This window comes from Lissotriton vulgaris, chromosome 1_1, assembly GCF_964263255.1.
Source record: "Lissotriton vulgaris chromosome 1_1, aLisVul1.2, whole genome shotgun sequence".
Taxonomy (NCBI): domain Eukaryota; kingdom Metazoa; phylum Chordata; class Amphibia; order Caudata; family Salamandridae; genus Lissotriton; species Lissotriton vulgaris.
Window position 1 is genome coordinate 1,415,098,876 of NC_141685.1, and position 20,931 is coordinate 1,415,119,806.

Here is a 20,931-nt window from a genome sequence, read left to right on the forward strand (position 1 = left end):
TGATGACTGGGGAGTTGGGATCCATTGGTATGGCAGGCCCTGGGTCCTCCGTTTTGGACCCGGGTCTCTCCATGCCGCGACAGATACTTCAATGTTCTATGAGGTATAGGGGTGGGGGGAGCGGGGTCGGGGGGGAGTTGATCTGTTGTTGTTGTTTGGGGGGGTTCGGGCCTGGGGTGGAGTGGTGGGAGTTGGGGCTGGGGGGGTGGGACCACACGTGTATATTGATGTTGGATCGAGTGGATGGTGGGGTGCGCCGGAGTGGCGCGGAGGGCCTGCTGGGGGGAACTGCTTAGATGATGGCTGATCGAACAACTGTGCCTCCTAATAAGGCCATTCGTGTTGTAACGTGGAATGTGAGGGGGATGCTCGATAAAATCAAACGTGGTGCTATATTGCGCTGGGGGAAGAGGGAGGCGGTGGATGTGCTGTTGCTCCAGGAGACTCATATGCTGGGCTCCAAGGTCCTTAGCCTCCAGAGGTTCGGCTTCCAGCAAGTGTACCATGCAGGCTTCGCGAGGGGCTCACGGGGGGTGGCTATATTGGTTCATCGCAGGGTGGCGTACGTGCATGAAAAGCAGTGGATTGACCCTCAGGGCCGTTATGTCTTTATTAAGGGACTGATGGGTGCCGAACCGGTGGTCTTTGGTAGCGTCTATGCCCCCCCTCCCATGCAGTGGACCCTGTCTGAGAGACTGTTTACGTTATGGGATGAAATCCCGGATGTGTTGACTGTGGTTGGGGGCGATTGGAATGAGGTCATGGATGTGGGCTCGGACCGCCAGAGACGGGTGCCTGTTGCTGTAGATCCCCCCCCTGCTGCCGCGCATACTAGACTGCGTGCAACGGCGGATAGCTTGGGCTGGGTTGATGTGTGGCGCCATTTTCATCCTGCTGCGCGTGAATTCACGTATGTGTCGGCGGTGCATGGTTCCTTCTCGAGACTTGACTATATTTTTATGCCTGGTGCCTGCTTGAGCCGTGTGAGGGACGCTGCGATCCTACCCAGGGGTCTGTCTGACCACTCCCCAGTTGTGGCTACTATAGAACTCCCCTCGAAGCGACATCCGTTTCGTTGGCGGATGTCTTCGTGGCATCTACAGCAGCATGAGTCTGTGCATCACTTGCGTGAAGCGGTTGATAATTATTGGCGGGATAACCTTGTGGGAGACGTGGATGCAATGGTGGTATGGGAGGCGCTGAAGCCCACGATACGGGGAGTTGACATCGCTTGGTGTGCAGCTGCACGGCGGAAGCATCGAGAGGCCATTACGGCCGCCGCCGCTCGTGTGGAGGAGTTGGAACAGTGTGGCCGGGATGGGGGTGGCGAAGACGCGGTACGGCAGCTCTTGCAGGCGCAGCAATCCTACGCCTCGGTCCTACATGACGAGGCCAGGCAGGCGTGGCTCGCCACGCGTAGCAGGATTTATCAATGGGGCGACAAGTCCTGTACGCTGCTTCACAGGTTGTGTCAGGCGACCTTTCAGCCTCTCACATTGCCGGGTCTCACGGCGGAGGATGGCTCGGTAGTGACGGACCCGGCCGTTCTTGCAGCTAGCTTTGCCCATTATTATGAGATGCAGTACGCCTCCCGGGACTCCCTGGAGACGGAGGACATATCCGCTTATCTCGATGACCTGCTGCCGCAGGCCCTCTCCGATGAAATTAGAACTGCGCTAGACGTCCCGCTCACGGCTGAGGAGCTCGGGGAGGCACTGGGACAGCTGAATACAGGGAAGGCGCCGGGCCCGAGCGGCTACCCGTGCGAATTCTACAAAAAGTTCCACCTCCAGCTGGGACCTCAGTACAGGCGCGCGCTTGAGGCGGCACGGGCCCAGGGGGAACTGCCGCCCGATTGGCGCCACGCTGAGATCGTGGTTTTCCTGAAACCGGGCAGGGCGCCGGACAGGCACGACTCGTACCGGCCCATTTCTCTTTTAAATATCGAGGCCAAAATCCTGGCAAAGGCCTTGGCGAACCGACTGCTGCCCTTTATTACAGACCTAGTCCATCCTGACCAGGCCGGATTCATGTCCCGTAGAGCTACTCGCCACAATATCCGGCAGGCGCAGGCGGCGGTTGACACCATGGGTGCTCGGGACGAGCAGGCGGCGCTCGTACTGGTGGATATGCACAGGGCCTTCGACTCTGTGAGTTGGGCATACCTGTTTACACTCCTGGCCCGCCTTAACCTTGGCCCGGTGTTCCTGTCGTATCTGCGATTGCTGTACACCAACGTCACGGCCTCGGTCCGAGTGGCCGGGGCCACGTCCGGGCGCTTTCGAATTGGTCGGGGCACCCGGCAGGGCTGCCCATTGTCCCCATACCTGTTCGCCCTTGCGATGGAGCCCCTGGCGTCCCGGGTGCGGGCTGATGCCCAAATACGCGGATTTGTCTGGAATGGCGAACTGGTAGATAGGATCGCACTCTATGCGGATGATATCCTTTTCTTTCTCACCGACCTACAACGCTCGGGTCCCCGGGTTCTGGAGGTCATGCGCGTCTTTGGCGAGATATCCGGCCTTCGACTCAACCTCCATAAATCGACCCTATGGGTGCTGGGCGGTGGGGTCGTGACTGACCCCTGGGCTGCGGGACTGCGGGTGGCGACGGATGGACTGAAGTACCTTGGCATATTTCTTTCGGAGTCGCGCGTCGTGGCTTGGGATCGTGGCGTCCTGCCGGTGTGGGAACGGGTCCAGGCCGATGTCAAGACTTGGTCCAGAATGCCCCTTACTATCTTTGGAAGATCGGCCATCTTCAAAATGGTGGCGCTTCCGCGCCTGCTGTATCAACTTCAGAATTTCCCGTACCCTATCGGCCCACAGTGGTTTCGCCAGGTCAACTCGGTGCTGGGTCGTTTCCTATGGGCTGGTGGTGCGGCTAGGGTGGCGTTGAAAACGTGCTTCCTGTCTACTTATTGTGGTGGCCTGGCCACCTCTGACCTCCTCTCCTACTACCAGGCTTCCCAACTGCTTATTCTTAATGAATGGTGGTACAGCGATAGGGGGGACCCGGCGTATGCCTTAGAACGGTCGCTTATGGGTGACAATACGCTCCACACCATTCTGTATTCAGCCCGCTTGCGTCGTGTACTACCGTCGGTTACCAGAGTGGTCTTCGCTGTGTAAGTTGACGGCCGAGATGCCGCTCTGGCACAATGGTCTGCTCCCGGAGCTGGCGGCCCTGGCCGGTTTTGAAGGCTGGGAAGCAATCGGTATCACGCTGCTGGGCCAGGTCATGTCCGGCACTACCCTTAAATCGTTCGAGGAACTCCGCACAGAGTTCCAAATGCCTCAGTCCCAGTTTTTCCGCTATTTGCAGCTGCGCCATGCCCTCACCCTGAGCATTACCAACCTAGACTCCCTACCGGAGTTCAGCCCGGTCGAGGCAAAGGTTTTTATGGGGGATCTGGGGGACAGAAAAGTTTCCCGGATATACCAGACGCTGGTCATTCATTGCTCCTCTACCCTACACTCTCTTCGGGCGGCGTGGGAAGTGGACGTCGGCCCTCTCGATGAAGACGATTGGAGGGAGGCGCTAGAATCCCCACGTGGAACCGCCATTGCTGTACGGCTCCGACTCATCCAATTTAAATACTTGCACCCGTGAACGACTGTGGAGAGCTGGGTTGATTGCATCCTCGGAATGTTTGCGCTGTGGGACGGTGCCTGGGTCCCTGATACACACTGTGTGGTCGTGTGGTCGGCTGTCTGGTTTCTGGAGAGGTGTGTGGAGTTGTCTGTCCGAGGTCCTGGGCTGGGACCTTCCCCGCACCCATCGGCTGGGATTATTGCACGTCATGGAGGGCATCGGTGGGAACATATATAAGCTTCATCTGCTGCTTTTGGGGCTTGTTGTTGCCAAGCGGGACCTGGCCCGGGCGTGGAAGGCGGTGAGGGCCCCCCCCCTATCTGCGTGGAAAGCTGGACTGGACTACTTCATGGGCCTGGAAAGGCCGATTTTTGAGGCGAGGGGCTGCCCGCGCAAACACTACAAAATTTGGAAGCGATGGGCCGACTACCGGGGTCTGTCGCTGGATCCCCCAGCGGAGCGAGAAGAGAACATATGATGGCATGGACATTGTTGGCCCGAGTCTGCGACGCTCCTGTCGCGCTGCACCTACACCTTTTTATTCTATTGATATGTGTACACGTGTGGATGGGGGGTGGGGGGGGAGTTTGGGTGTTGGGGGGGCCGGGGTTGGGGGGTAGGGTGGGTTGGGGGGTTCTTCATACTGAGCCTATTCTTAAGGCCTACTTGGACATTTGCTACTTATGTGATTTATTGTACCGGTATTGTTGTGGTGATCTCCGGCCTTGGGGGTGCCACGTTTTTATTGCTCACTTGCTCAATAAAATTGGTTGTGAAAACAAAAAAGATAAATACTTGAAAATGACCGTACTTAGAACTCTTGCAGATAACCGGGGGAGATGGGCAATTGCGCAGTTCTTGATTTTGGAAAAAAAGAATTACAGTCTGTATGTTATACGGTCCTAATGTTGATTGCTCTGAGGTTATTTCTTATTTGAATTCTAAACTTTTAGAGTGGGAGGGTGACCTTGTTGTAATGGGCGACTTTAATTTAATTATGGATAGAAAAATCGACACTACTAATTCACGTGCAAGGGCCAGAATGGTCCAGGTAAAGGCCAGTATGCTTGATTTAATGCATATTCATCTATTAGACGATGCCTGGCGAACTTTATATCCTTCAATACCGGGGTTTACATTGTATTCACATCCCCATAAACAATATTCCAGGATTGATATGATCTTTTTGAATTATGGGTTGTTGATCAATGCAACAATGATTGTATGTCCAAAGATAACCTCCGACCACAATCCTATTATGATTAATATAGCTCTTGCAGGATCTAGATCACAACAAGTGAAGGAGTTTTCGTTTCAAAGACATTTGTTAAGTAACCCGGACTATGTTTCCTTAAATGCATAAGGTTTTAGAGGAATTAATTTTGATTAACCTACATACTTTGTGTATTGCCATGGTATGGGACTGTTTCAAAGCTGGTGTGAGAGGGGCAACATTTCAGTATATAGTCAAACAGAATAGACAAAATAATACTCAACTTGCTAACGAACATAAGCTGTATATTCGATTAGAGCAACAACATGCCTCTGCATTAGCGGCTAAAGACAGTGATGAGCAAGAGATGTATGCCCTGATTATTGAGATCAAAGCCAAACTTCAGAGAAGACTGAAAGATAAAGTGGCTAATAACTTCCTCAAATACAGAATAAAGCAGTATGAATATGGAGAAAGGGTAGGAAGAGTATTGGCGTTCCAACTTGCAGATCAGCAAATTCCTGTATCAAATACATTAAGGGAGTGGATTCTAAAATTTATACAAAATCAGAAGATATAGCCAAGGAATTTAGGAAATTTTATGGAATTTTATACCAGGAAATAAGACTATATAATCAACAAGCTGTAGGGCGTTATTTACAAGAGAGTGCTCTTCCTACTTTGGATATATCTCATTCGCAAGGCCTAGAGACCTTGGCTAATCTTGAGGAACTAAATTTGGCTCAAGGGGCTCTTCTTAGTGATAAGGCGGTCGGAGAGGACACCATACCATTAGAGTTTTATAAAATCTTTAAGTAAGTGTTGTCACCGGTTCTACTTGTGTTGTTCAACGACATACTGGAGGGAGGAGATGCTCCCCCCTCTTGGAATAAAACAAACATAGTGGTCTTTCCCAAAAAGGGTAAACCGGTGGGGGAGCTAGGGTCCTACAGACCTATTTCACTTATTAATGCTGATGATAAAATATTCTCGAAATTGCTCGCTCCTCGTCTAGCTCCAAGTATGTTTTTGTTGGTCTCAGAAGAGCAACATGGTTTAGTCCCAGGTAGGGATACGGTGGCGCACATAAATACAGCCGAACAACAAACAAAAGGGTCAGGTAGTGAATGGAGGTAATAAAGGGCTATACGACACTGTCTGAACTGCATTTTACGCATAATGGGGATATTAAATTGCTTCCTTTCATCACAATAAACTTTACAGAAAAACAAAAAGTGTATGTCATTCTGAGTAGATTGCTGATCACATGGACAAAATGGGAGGTCAGAAGCAACATAGACATTACGGGGAAAGCCCAGCATTAAAGGCATATAATTCAGACGAAATCTCACCAGAATGTACCTATGCTGTAGATTAGTGACAAAGGTTAAATATATGGTATTGGTATTTGTATCCTTTTGCATTATGCTAGGAGAAGTCAGGTATGTCTTTACTGTCGGCAGATTAATATTTTTAGCCTCCCTTTTTGTTTGCTGATTAGAAAGCAAATGCATTTTTAGGTCATTTTTTTAAATTGAACAACAAGTAGTAGGGTCCAAAAAAAGGCAATGTCGCCCAAACGCTTTCAATGTGGATTCAACATAGGTTAACCCAAGTGATGCCACCCACCCCATCTAATTTCAGAACATTCTTTATGATATCTCTTGTTAAGGCAAGGGTCTCTTTATGCCAAACTGAATGCCACATAAGAATCGGCGCCATTGCAATGGTGTCAGTAATGTAAGGTACTCTTAGTTCCATGTGGCACTTATAGTTGGCACATGAGTTTGGTAAAGATAAAACCCTTTTTAAGAAATTATCTTCAATTATCTGCAGTTTTGCACAATCCCTTGTTCCCTTAAGAGCTGCCCCATAGGTGGCAGCAGATACGGTATTTGCTTGATACACTGTTTTTATCATATCTATAGGTTTTAGGCCAGTTTCTTTAATGAATTTTGTTAGTGCACAATGTTTTTCTCCATCTCGGACCCTCTGTTAGCAATCATCTTCTGCCAATTAGTTTTGGTATCAAACGTAACCCCTAAATAATTAAAAGAGTCAACAGCTCCCAGTTTGCCCCCTTCAGTAATGATTTGTGAATAACTACGCTGTTTAGTACCTGCCACTAAAATAAACTATTTACAATAATTAACCTTCATATCTAGGTTATTCATAAATTGGGTATACTACAGAACTAGGCGGCGCAGTGGGTTGCCCGTACGAGCTAAAAGCACTGCATCGTCTGTATACAACAAAATTGGCACCTGTGCTGAGTTTATATAAGGGACATCCGGGGTGGAACCTGTTAGAGCAGATTGGACGCCATTGGTATAAAGAGCAAATAAGAAGAGGTCAAGGACGCACCCCTGCCTTACACCTCTTGCAATTTTGAAAGATCTAGTACACTCGTCGTCCCGTCCATAGCGAACACATGCTCTAACTAAGCAATACTAAAATAACACATGTGTATGTTATATGACATGCATGTGTACTGAAATGAATGATAATTGCTTCACCAGTTCTTGTTATGTCGAAAGCAATAGAAGCACATACTTGCAGTACCAGATGGGCCTGTAAAGACTTCAGTGATTCCAGTAGGAAGTGTAGAACCTAAATAAGAAAATGGAATAATGAGAAAATAAGGCTAAGCTAAACAAATGAAAATTTACTTAATGTTCTCATTGTATAAGGGAAAGAAGATGTTAGTTAAATCAGGTTGCTAGGTTTCATTTAACTTACATATTTCTTACGCTATAAATGAAAAATATCTTCAGTTATGAGGCAATGTTCTAACTACTGAATTCCAAGCTCCAAAAACTAGGACTTTTATGGGGTTTAATACTTTAAATAAAAGAATACATTCCGTGGTAAAAGGAAGTTGCTATGTACTGCAAGAGGTCAATCATTTTAGAAATGATGGGTGCAAATTCGCTTGTTTTAAATATTCAAATTTCATAAATAAAACAAAATACATGTGTTGTTTTTGCACTAATAGCAATTTAGAATGTGTAAATGTGCTTGCTACATTTCCTTTTCTTGCAAACAAACAAAACAATGCTGACTGTCATGTCACTAAATTCTACCATTTCAATTCCTTTATCAGGAAAAAAGACCAATTTTATGTTTATGGTCATGACAATGAGACTGAAAAGATAATAGATTTAAAAAAGGAATACAATTTTTGCACAACAAGATTGCAATCTTTCATTTCAGGATGGACTGTCATGAGTCAAATGTATGGCATAACATACTAATCTTGCTTGAAAAATTGAAATTAAAATGTTTACATTTGTTCTAGCAACACTTTAAAATAAGGTACATGGTTGGGCAATGCACATGTAATGGATAGGTATGTTAGAGTATGTTGTTCATTTCCCACCTCTCACATCTACCATTCATCTATGAAAAACTCACTAGTAGTAATATTTACGAACTTTTTTATTCTGTGGTGGTATATGGGTTAATTGTTAGTGCAGAGGATTGAAATAAAAATATAACTAAACTAAGCAAATCCAATTTAACATTGTACAAAACTTTAAGTAAATAAAAGAAGACAACATTGGCAAAATCATTACACTATAAAATTTGACATTTGGGGAAAATGGGATACAATTAAGAATACATTATGTTCCTAAACAAATCATTCTAATAACAGATATGTTAGTCACTAAAATAAAGTTGCTAAACTCCTTCTTTGGTTCAAATTTCTTCTGGTGACAAGTGTGAACATTTATAGCAATTGCACACCACTGTAATAGGAAAATTTACTCCAACCATTGAAGAACATGTTACTAACCATTGGTAATGATCTTTGAAATGCTAATGGCTGTATGCACACATTTCTTTGGTGAACATACTTCATGGTGCTAGACTAGATTAAGATCTTTTTTCCAGTAGTGCCATGTCACCATCACCACAAAGTGCTGTGCAGCATTATTCTTAAATTATTGTACCCCACCAGAAAAAAAGCTCAGAGGCACATAAAATTGACCAACGGACCAGCGACATTAGTTCTGGCCTATCATTCCATACCTCCATAAAGGCTTACAATGCAGATGGCAAAGGACAGGAGTGTTTATGAAAAACAAGAGAAGACTCTCCCCAAGCATGAAGAAACAAAGGTGATATAGAATCTGTTGAAGTTGTTTTAGCAATGGGAAGAGTGTTACTAAAGTTAAGCAAATTGTGAGTGTAATTGATATTGATTCCCACGGAATCCTTGTATGACCATGTAACACACAAATTCTCAAGAACGATGATCTACTTTAATATTATTCCAGGATACTTTAAATGCAGCATTTTAACGAAGAAAAATGGAAAAATTGCATTAAAAAGATGTCATGGTTCAATCATTCTGTGCTAAAAATTAAACAACTTTACAATGGTATGTTACGTTATTTCCCTTCTCCAATAACAAATCTATTTAGCATTAGTACTAATAATACATTTAAAGATATTTTATACAGTAAAAAAAAGAAACACATCTAGTAGGAGGTTTAGTTGCATATGTAATTATTGATTATAATAAGAATAAGGAAAAGAACAAAACAAAGTTCAATTCTTCAAATAAAAGAAAGCACATTTAGGTAAATAATGTGGCTACGTTTAATTTTAGATTAAACTCTCCAGTCCAAACATTTTATGTGATGTAACAATATTCTAATCCTTCATTTCCTTTCCCTCAAAGTATGGCAGGTGTTCCAATACGGCTAGAAATTATGCAGTTAAGAAGTAAAAATGTGTATACCCTAATCAATTAACCAATGCAATATTTGTCAACTTCTGGTCTAAATTCTGCTAATTTTGATGTAAGGTTTAGAGTCAATTATGTAAAATCAGTACCAGCAGTGCACCAAGTTTTGTCTAACTAATCCATTATCTTCAATAACTAAAATAATCCATTTGTTTGTTATGTGACATTCCTGTGTACTGAAATTAATGGTAATTGCTTCACCTGCTCTTGTAATGTCATGAGCAATAGAAACACATACGTGAAGAACTAGTTGGGGTGTATAGATTTCAGTGGTTCCATTAAGAACTTTAGCTGATAGATAAGAAAATCAGTAAACATGAAAATTGGGTGAAACTAAGATTTTTTTTTTATAACTTGCTCTTTATGTCAAGGAAAAAGATTCATTTTAGTAGAACGTTTCCTTTGGTGTTCGTGGAACATAATAATTTAAATAAAAGAACACATTCTTTGGCAAAATAAAGTTGCTAAACACTGAAAGAGTTTAATACTATTGGAGACCATGGTGCAATTCCAACCAGTACGAAATGTTTTAAATAATCAAATTTCATAAACTAATAAACTAAATAAAACAAGGAAGGCATGGCTTGGCAGTTCGGGCTGGACTGTTCCCATGAGGCACAGACTGATTTGCATATGGCCATGTTTGAACTGGGGTGGTGTGGAGTGCAAAAAAACGATGGATTTAGGCCCAGATCTCTGTACTGGGGTGAATGTATGACATTGTTCTGCATTCTGTTCATCAACTGTGGTTTTTGCATTTGTCACCCCGAGTGGGATGGGTAAGCTCAGACGTGAGTCCCATGCTCTCCACACCACTGGATTTAAGCAAGCCGGGCTGAAGACGGCTGGAATGCCAGAAACCGGTCCTCGGAATCTTGTTTCCGGTCCAGAGAAGGCATGGCTTGGCAGTTCGGGCTGGACTGTTTCCATGAGGCACAGGGTCAGACTGATTTGCATATGGCCATGTCTGAACTGGGGTGGTGTGGAGTGCAAAAAAAATGATGGATTTAGGCCCAGATCTCTGTACTGGGTGAATGTATGACATTGTTCTGCATTCTGTCCATCAACTGTGGTTTTTGCATTTGTCACCCCGATTGGGATGGGTATGCTCAGACGTGAGTCCCATGCTCTCCACACCACTGGATGCAAGCAAGCCGGGCTGAAGACGGCTGGAATGCCAGAAACCGGTCCTCGGAAGCTTCTTTCCGGTCCAGGGAAGGCATGGCTTGGCAGTGCGGCTGGACTGTTCCCATGAGGCACAGGGTCAGACTGATTTGCATATGGCCATGTCTGAACTGGGTTGGTGTGGAGTGCAAATAAACAATGGATTTAGGCCCAGATCTCTGTACTGGGGTGAATGTATGACATTGTTCTGCATTCTGTCCATCAACTGTGGTTTTTGCACAAATCTATTAGGGCAAAGATGAACCAAGCTGACAGCCACAAATTTCAAACTTTTTAATTACCAAATGTGTTAGAAAGAACAATTTTTGGTGCTTGTATTAATGATTAATATGTATTATGATTACATTATTTCAGTACATAAAACCAATATTTTGTGCAAGAAGGTTGCTACGCTTCGATTTAGGTTCAATTTTTCTGAGCCAGAAATGCTATAAATTCAAGTTAATGGCACAATGTTCTACCCCATCAACTCACTTGGACAACGGAAATTACATTTTTGCACTTGCTAGCAACACTTAAAAATAACGCAAGTTGTAGGATGTTATATAATCTGTCCATCTTGCCTATTTCTCACCTTTAACAGTCATCAAAAATCTATGAAGAACAGACTTGCAGTATTATGACGCCTGTATAGACTTCCATGGTTCCAGTAGGTTGTTTAGTTGCTAGGTCAGACATAATGAAGAGAAATTGTGACTACGCTAAGAAAATCCAATTTAACATTTTAAAGTTCCTTAAATATATTTAAAAAAAGGCCTTGGCATAATCATAAAGATATGTTTCATTTTGTAGAATCTTTAGATAGTCATTAAACTGTCTTTAGTGTAGCCAATCCCTGCTCCAAAGCAAGGTTAATTTCACCTTTCAGGAAATCAGAATATAATTAAGGATGAATGATTTTCATAAATGAATCAAATTTTTTCCCCAAACTAGGTTGCTAAGCTACCAAGTTTGTTATAGTCGCTTTTGGTGACATGTGAAAATTGACAGCAAACAAAACAAGATGATGGAGGGATGGCTGAAACTTTTCAACCACTCTACCCCAGTCACAGATCTGGGTGTATTCCACTGTTCTTTTTCTTACTATGCCACCCAAGTTTGAACCTAGCCTGGCTGATGAGCGGTGATGTCCCGAAACAGGTCACAGGATGCTTGTGTTCTGATCCAGAGAGGACCTGGCCTGGCAGTTCACGCTGGACTGTTATCATGGGGAACATGTCAAGGCTGATTTGCTTATGGCTGGGTCCAAACTGGAATGGCGTGGTGAGCAACATAATTAGGGATTAAACACTGATATGTGAATGGGGGTGAATGTGTGGTGACTATGTTCAACATTCCGTCCATCATTGTTTTCTGTTGCATTTTCACCTTAAGTGGGAAGGGTATGCTTAGACATGGGTCTTGTTTTCAGGTGCAGGGAGGAGATGGCCTGGCAGATCAGGCTGGACTGTTCCAATGGCAAACAGGGTCAAGGCTGATTTGCATATGTCTGTGTCCAAACTGGAATGGTGTGGCGAGCAAAATAATGATGATTAAACCCAGATCTGTGGCTGTAGGTGAATGTTTGACAAACTTCAACATTCCGTCCATCATCATTTTGTTTTGTATTTTCACTCTAAGTGTAAAAGGGTATGCCCAGACCTGGGTCCTGTGCTCGATACACCACTGGCTTCAAGCTAGCCTGGCTGATGAGGGGTCATGCCCTGAAACTGTCCCCAGGATGCTTGTTTTCTGGTCCAGGGAGGACCTGGCTGGGCATTTCGGGCTGGACTGTTAATTTGGTGTACTGGGTCAAGACTCATTTCATATGGCTGGGTCCAAACTGGAATGACATAGTGACAAAATAATGATGGATTAAACCCAGATCTGTAGCTGGGGATGACGGTTTGGCAATGTTCAACATTCTGTCCATAATTTTTTGTGCTGCATATGAAAATTCATAGCAATGCCTCAGCATTATAACATGTAAATTCACTTTAACCTTCAAAGAACATGCTCCTAAGCATTGATAGCAATCTTCATTATTGTGTTGACTGTATCAACACATTTCTTGTGAGATTCAGAGTTTTTCCCAAGCATCATATCACCTGCACCACATGATGCTGTATGACATTATACATTGACTTTTGTGAACCCACGTGAATAGACATTAGAAACACATAAAAGGAACCATAGGAGTCAGTGACATAGTTTTGGGCTCATATTCCGCATGCGAGAAAGGCTGAGATTGGAGATAGCAAGGCAAAGGGCTGCATAAGAAATATAATTAGCAAAATGCTACTTTCAAATGGGAAGAAGGGCAAGTTATACACAATCTGTTGAGTCATTATAGCGTCAAAAAACTATCACTAAAGTTAAGCAACTTGCTATGCTATTGCTGATGATTCCCTTAGACCCTTTCGATCAACTGCTATCCAAACCACTTCACAAGGACGATGATCCACTATTTTGTTAAACCAGGATACATGATATTTCAAGTCCAGCCATTTAAATAAAGGAACACATTGTTGGCATTAAAAAAATATTTATGGTGGAATTTTTCTATATAAACATTGAAACAAATTCACAATGATTTGATACATTATTTCCCTTTTCAAATAAGAAATCCATTTGACATTATGTCTAATCAGATTCCAAACCAGTCATGGCTATTTATCGTATATTAGTTGTTTGCTTAGTTTATGCCATAACCAAAGGAAACCTGTATGGGGGTTCTGGAGGTATAGTAGGAAGTTTATTTGGTAGCTGTACCGATTGATTTGAAAGAGAATACAGCAAAGAACAAAGGAGAAAGGATTCTAAGGAAAAATCAAAGGGCTACATAGTATGTTAGATTACACTCTCCTATGCCAATAATTAAATATCATATCACAATATTCTAATCAGTCATTTCTTTTCGTACAATGGTCAGTTTTACACTCGGTATAATGAATAACATTAAGAAGTATTTTTCCAGCTTACTGTATCAATAAAGAAATGCAATATTTGGCAAAGTGAAGTCTATGCTCTGCTAATTGTCAAAATGATATTTGGAGTCAATGTTTCAATGTTATTTATAGCACAAAGCTCTAACTAATCAAAAAAATTCAACATCTAAAATAACACAGGTTTGTTTTCTGACATGCATGCACATTGAAATAAATTGCAGTTGCTTGTTCATTTTTTTATGCAATAGAAAAACATACTTGTAATAATAACTGGGCCTGTATAGATTTCAGTGGTACCAGTAGCAACTTAAGTTGCTGGATAACAAAAATGGGATATGGAGAGCATGAGATTGAGCTTAGAACATATAAATCAACTTCTATAAAGAAAGTTAAAAATACGTTTTTACATCTAGTTCCTACACTTCATTTGAGTTATTTTGCAGAAGTATAAATGGAACCAACCTCAAGTTCTAAGAGAATGTTCTAACTATTAATTTCCCTTCTTCATAAACGATGGCAATTTCATCATTGCCATTATATACATATTTTCTGTGATTTAATAATTGGATTTAAAACACTCTTTAGCTAAATGAAGTTGCTTAGCTAATTCAAGAGGTCAATACTTTTTTAACACTGCTAAAAATGTCTATATAAAACAAAGTAAATATACAGATTGGAACTGTCAGCTATTCAATATGTATAAAGTGTGCCACAATATACTTGTTGATTTTGCTTTTAGTTAGAAATCTCATATACCACCAATGAACCAAGCTGACAGTCATGTCACAGTGTTTATCATTTCAAATCTCCACTCTGGCGAAAATACCAATTTACTAAAAAAACTCTAGATATTAGGTTAGATTGCCCTGAGCCAGATATGGTTGAAAATCCACTGGCACCATATTCTAATCAGTCAACTCACTTCGGCAATGGAAAGTTACAAACTAATGGGAATTGACGGATGTTATTTATACAGTGGCTTAATGTTTTAGAGTATGTTTTTCATTTAACACCTCTCACAGCCATCACAAATCTGCGAAGGACATACATGTAGTACTACATACGCCCCTATTGACTTCTGTGGGTAGAGTAGGAAGTTTAATTGCTTGCTCAGAAGGATTGAAATAAAAATGCGATGAAATTAAGAAAATCTAATGTTACATTATATAAAAAGTCAAACAAAAGAAGGAAATATTTGGCAAAAGCATAAGGTTTCATTTTGTAAAGTCTATGGATAATCTTTTCACTGCGATCAGTACAGCCAATCTCTTCTCCAAAGCAAGACCAATTTCTTATTTAGGGAAATGAGATTTAAATTTTGAATATATAATTTACATAAATCATGTAAATAACAGTATCATTTTTCTGGCTGAGACTAGGTTGCTAAACTCCTTAATTGCATTGTCTCTTGGTGACAACTGATGCATAGCAGTGGCACAACATTCTAACTGGCAAATTCATTACAGCAATTCCAAACCATTTGTAATCTTCTTTCTTAAAGAGGTGACTGCATCCACAGATTTCTTGTATAAACATTCTTTCAGGTGCCAAACTGGACACTGACCTGTTTCCAGCAATTTCATATCATCTACATCACATGGTGTTCTGTGCGATTATACTTTTTATTTATTGTGACCGCATCCAAATGGGCCTCAGATGCACTTAAAAGGAACCACAGGAGTCTGTGATCTTAGTTCTGGTATTATATTCTATACACGCATAAAGGCTAAGAATGCAGCTGTCAATGCACTGGATCATATAAGAAAAATAATTAACAAAATGCCATCCTCAAGTGGTAGGAGTCAAGGTGATAAGCAATCAGTTGAAACTATTATAACTATGGTAAAGAATGGTACTACAGTTTTTCCTTTCTCCAATAAAAAAATCCCTTTAAAATAATTTCTAATGAGTTTCCAAATCATTCATCTCTTAAAACCTGGTATATGAATTTACAGCTGAACTCAAGAGGATATTTATGCCATAAAACAATAAAAAAATAAACCAATACGAGTTGGACTGCACAGGATTCTGTTGTTCTATTAAGAGTTTTTTTTGGATAGATATGGTTTTTGATTGTAATGAGAATATGGCAAATAACAAAAGAACTTTCAAAGTTCAATCCTTTAAATATAGTAATGAGGACTTATTCAAACTCAAGTGGATACATTTAATTTTAGATATAACTCTTGTGTGACACACAGTAAATGTGTGGTCAATATTCTCTAGCCCTTCGTTTACTTTCCTGCCAACGAAGGATAGTTTTGATTTTGAGATAATGTTTATATAATTATGAAATGAAATATCAATGGTAATTCCTTCACCAGTTCTTGCTATACCAAAAGCATAGAAGCACACACTTCCACTGTTAGTTCGGCAGGTATGGACTTCAGTGGTTCCAGTAGGAAGGGTAAAGGCTAGATAATAAAAGGGCTTAAGGTGAGAAGAAGGCTAGGCTAAATAAATTAAAATGTTCATAACGTACTCATTTGTGTAAGGGAAAGAAGATGTTGGTTAAATCAGGCTGCTAGGTTTCATTATAGATAAGTATTTATAATGAAATAAATGGATGAAATCTCCAGTTATGAGGCAACCAACATCTTCTTTCACTTATACAGATGAGTATGCTATGAACATTTTAATTTGTTTACCAACTAACTTGCTAAAAGTGTTTCCATTTGTTTTAGCACTACTTTAAAATAGGGTAAATTGCGTGATGGTACACATATAATAGCCAGCTATTTTAGAGCATGTTGTATATGTCCCTCTTCTCATAGCCACCATAAAACTGTGACACACACAATTGTAGTAATATTTACACATGTATATATGTCTGTGGTGATATGTGAGTACGCTTTTAGGGCAAAAGGATTGAAATGAAAATAGGACTATATTAAGAAAATCCAATGTAACATTGTACACATATCTGGACCATTAATTTCCTTTCCTTCTAAGTAAAGCCAGTTTTCCAATTGGGATACAGATTATGCAATTAAGAAGTAAACATTTTCATATCCTAATCATATAAACACAATCATGTAGTTTCTGGCATTTCATGTCTAAATTCTCTTCATTTTCATAACAGTTTTAGAGTCAACTATTCAAAATTAAGCAAAACAAAGCTTTAGGTCGAATTAATCAATAATCTTCCTTAACTAAAATAACACATGTGTTTGTTACCTTACATGCACAGGTATAGAAATAGATTTTAATTGATTCTCCTTTCATGTTTGTTTAGACGCAATAGAAACACATACTTGCAGTACTAGTTGGGCCTGTATTGACTTCGGTTGTTCCTGTATGAAGTTTAGTTGCTAGATAAGAAAATCAGTTAAAGTAAGAATTGGGTTCAACTAAGAAAATATAGATGTTCATATTTTGCTCTCTATAGCAAGGAAAAAAACATTGATAACTTCTGGTTCGTAAAATTCATTTTAGTTAGAAATTTCCTATGGTGTACATAAAACAACTTTCCAATTATGAAGGAATGTTCTAACTACTTAATGTTTTTCTCCAAAGCAAATACAATTTCAAAATTGCTATACTAAAAATATAAATATAAAAAAAAGCTTTTTATGGTTTAATATTTTAAATAAAAGAAGACATTCTTGAATGCCAAACACTTAAAAATGTCAATCATTTTGGAAACCTCATTGAAAATTCGAAGTCATTAAAACATGTTCCAAATATTCACATTTCATAAACTAAACAAAACACATGAACAGAATGGTGCTAATAGCAATTCAAAATGACTAAGGACTTTGAAGCTCACCAGGAGTCATTCCATGCAGTAGAGGTGGAGCCAATGATGAGAACCTCCGTCTTTTTTTAGTTGAGGTTCAGGCAGCTGTCCTTCATTCAGGTGGCAAAGGCTTTCATTCCTTCTTGGAAGTTGTGTCTGGTGATTTTGGTTTCGTTAGTGAGGGAGAGGATCAGCTGGGTGTCATTGGAGTATGAGATGACATTAAGCACATGGTTCCTGATGATTATAGTGAAGGGGCCATGCATACGTTGAAGAGGTTGGGGCTGAGGGCAGAGCACTGCGGCACTCCACAGTTGGTCTCAGTCAGTTTTGAGAGGTAGAGAGGGAGTCTGATCACTGAGGATCACTGCGTTATCGAGTCTGGTGGCTAGGGTGCAGTGGGAGACATTGTTGATTGCAGCTGAGTGGTCCAGGAGGATGATGGCGGCCATTTCGCCCTGGTCAAGGAGGGAGCGGATGTCATCGGTGGCAGTGAGTAGGGGTTCTCGGTTCAGGGATTGCTTTCGAATCTGGATTGGAAGATGTCCAGGACATTGTTAGCTTCAATTAAGTTTGCTAGCTAGGTGTTGATGGCTTTTTTTTTTACCTTGGCTGCGAAGGGAAGCAGGGAGATAGGCCTGAAATACTTGAGGGGACGTGGCCAATCATTTTGCTGTTGCCTGAACAGACTGTTTGTCAGACCTCGGACTCTACTCCTCGCGGAACCCGCTTCGCGGGTCCCGCATCGCCTGCAGATTGTCCCTTGCCATCTGGAAGCTGTTGTGGGTGCGGGCTCAGACTGCAGGGCTGCGAGCAACGGGACCGGGACTCGGTTTCCCAGGAGTCCCGGTAAAACCGCGCCCGATACACCTGGGCTGCTCTCCCTGATTGCCCCGCCCAACTGAACTGCAATAAATCACCCGGTTTGCAGCTACAACGTGGGACGTGGCCAATCATTTTGCTGTTGCCTGAACAGACTGTTTGTCAGACCTCGGACTGTACTCCTCGCGGAATCCGCTTCGCGGGTCCCGCATCGCCTGCAGATTGTCCCTTGCCATCTGATAGCTGTTGTGGGTGCGGGCCCGGACTGCAGGGCTGCGAGCAACGAGACTGGGACTCGGTTTCCCAGGAGTCCCGGTAAACCCGCGCCCGATACACCTGGGCTGCTCTCCCTGATCGCCGCCCAACTGAACTGCAATAAATCACCCGGTTTGCAGCTACAACGTGGGACGTGGCCAATCATTTTGCTTTTGCCTGAACAGACTGTTTGTCAGACCTCGGACTCTACTCCTCGCGGAACCCGCTTCACGGGTCCCGCATCGCCTGCAGATTGTCCCTTGCCATCTGGAAGCTGTTGTGGGTGCGGGCTCGGACTGCAGGGCTGCGAGCAACGGGACCGGGACTCGGTTTCCCAGGAGTCCCGGTAAACCCGCGCCTGATACACCTGGGCTGCTCTCCCTGATAACCCGTCCAACTGAACTGCAATAAATCACCCGGTTTGCAGCTACAACGTGGGGCGTGGCCAATCATTTTGCTTTTGCCTGAACAGACTGTTTGTCAGACCTCGGACTCTACTCCTCGCGGAACCCGCTTCGCGGGTCCCGCATCACCTGCAGATTGTCCCTTGCCGTCTGGAAGCTGTTGTGGGTGCAGGCTCAGACTGCAGGGCTGCGAGCAACGGGACCGGGACTCGGTTTCCCAGGAGTCCCGGTAAACCCACACCCAATACACCTGGGCTGCTCTCCCTGATCGCCCCACCCCCCTTTTCCCACAAGGGGCAGTCCTACATAAACAATCTCCGCTTCCCGCTGCGCGGGAGCGCGTGGGAGCGCCCGGGGCGAAGCCCGGGCAAAGGGCGGGCCCTCTGTGGCCCTAAGAGGCCCGAAGAGACTGGACTGGGCATAACCCCCTGGCCGATAGTTATTCCTATGTGCGTGTTAAGTAAGACCACACTGTTTCATTATCTATAGCTGGTAGTCTGTTATAAATGTCATTGCTACCGTTAGGCACAGACCTAGCCATGCCAGATAAGCTAGGGGGGTTTGCTTAACAGAACTTTGGACAACTATTTTACAAAGACTGCTGCTGACATCCCTAAAGAAACTGCTTTAGCAGAGCGACGCGCTGAACGCCGCCGTTCTGTAGAAAGTATGAAGAAAAGGTTAGTGACTCCATCACCTTTATCTGTTGCTTCCATCGATGAAGGGAGCCAGAATGGCAACGATAGTGCACTTTTACTGGATAGCCAGCCTCTGGTACCCAGAGATTGCCCGCTGACACCCAGTACTTGCCCTAAGTCATCTACGAATGGTCCCTCTCCTACTAACCACACTAGTACCCCTAGCATAACGGAGGCACTGATTACCCCTGCACCTATGCCATGCAAAATAACACGAAACAGGGTTAAAAAAATCATGCCACCGCCTAGAATATATGGCCCACCGCCTAACAAAAAACAGCGGAAAAGGGGGGAATCACACCAACAAAAGCTGAGCCATTCCGACTTCGGCAAAAAGGCAAAGATTTTTATTGGGAGTGATAAGGCCCCAATAGTTGCACCTGAGGTAACCAATACAACGCCTTTACCCTCACCTACCATGCACATAGATAGGGAGATTAGTATAGATATCAGCCCAGTTGACAATGTGCCTCAAGTAGCGCAAAGCCTTGTTACATTGGATAGCATAGAAAGCTTAATCAGAAGCTACTCCATAGCAATCATAGAGAGACTGAACAAAGTGGAAGACAGACTAGGGAAAATTGAGCAGGAATTGGGAAGAAAGGGAGTCGCTATTAATACAGCTGCAAGTAATGCTACACAAATTATCACACTGCCAACCCAACCTACTACATCTGCCCTGATCCCTGTTCCAAACATGAACCCAACCACTTCAAAGCCCCCCGACAATAAAAATAACAAACAACATAATCCACCTCCTAATTTGCCAAAAGGCAAACCTGACCAGATCCCGGCTATTTTAGCCAGTAAACCATCTAAGGGCCTGGTTAATACATCATTGGGGAGACTAATAAGGGAAGCGGAAAGTACAAGGCATACTTGGGGGAGACCAAATCGGGCTCCACTTCCAGAACTTCCACCGGAAGCAGTACCTTTCGTTGTAGTCCTTACAGGGGTGCCTGTGTTGGAAGCGAATAAGCGGGAGGGTTTTGCACAACTGAAGAATAAGATCATGCATTGGCTGAGCTTATACAGGCCAATGCAAGCAACATCAGCGGCGAAATCGTACACGTTCGCCGCCTTCAGTGGTTGGGGGGCAGACCCAAGGATATTGAGGGTGATGTGGTGGTAGTGAACTTTAGGGACCCAAATGCTGCCCATTTTATATTAAACTGGCCCCCAGGTAGCACCAACAACTGCATAATTTCCCGACCACTGACGTACTTGTACCCAAGATCAGTGGTGTTCCCATCTCAGCATCAAACACGACAGCATATGCAAACACAAACTCATCCGAATACCCATCTTCCGATCATACAGAGCGTTAGGAATCCTCAATAT

General features: G+C 43.1%; 1 protein-coding gene across 1 annotated transcript in view; it reads right to left on the reverse strand.

Annotated features, from left to right (window-relative positions):
* Nucleotides 1–20,931, reverse strand: part of LOC147750621 (uncharacterized) — a 920,203-nt gene that overhangs the window by 236,469 nt on the left and 662,803 nt on the right. Inside the window, exon 20 of the mRNA XM_086929808.1 lies at nt 7,361–7,417. Within this exon, the coding sequence (XP_086785934.1) occupies nt 7,361–7,417 (57 nt within the window). The remainder of the gene's footprint in view (nt 1–7,360; nt 7,418–20,931) is intronic.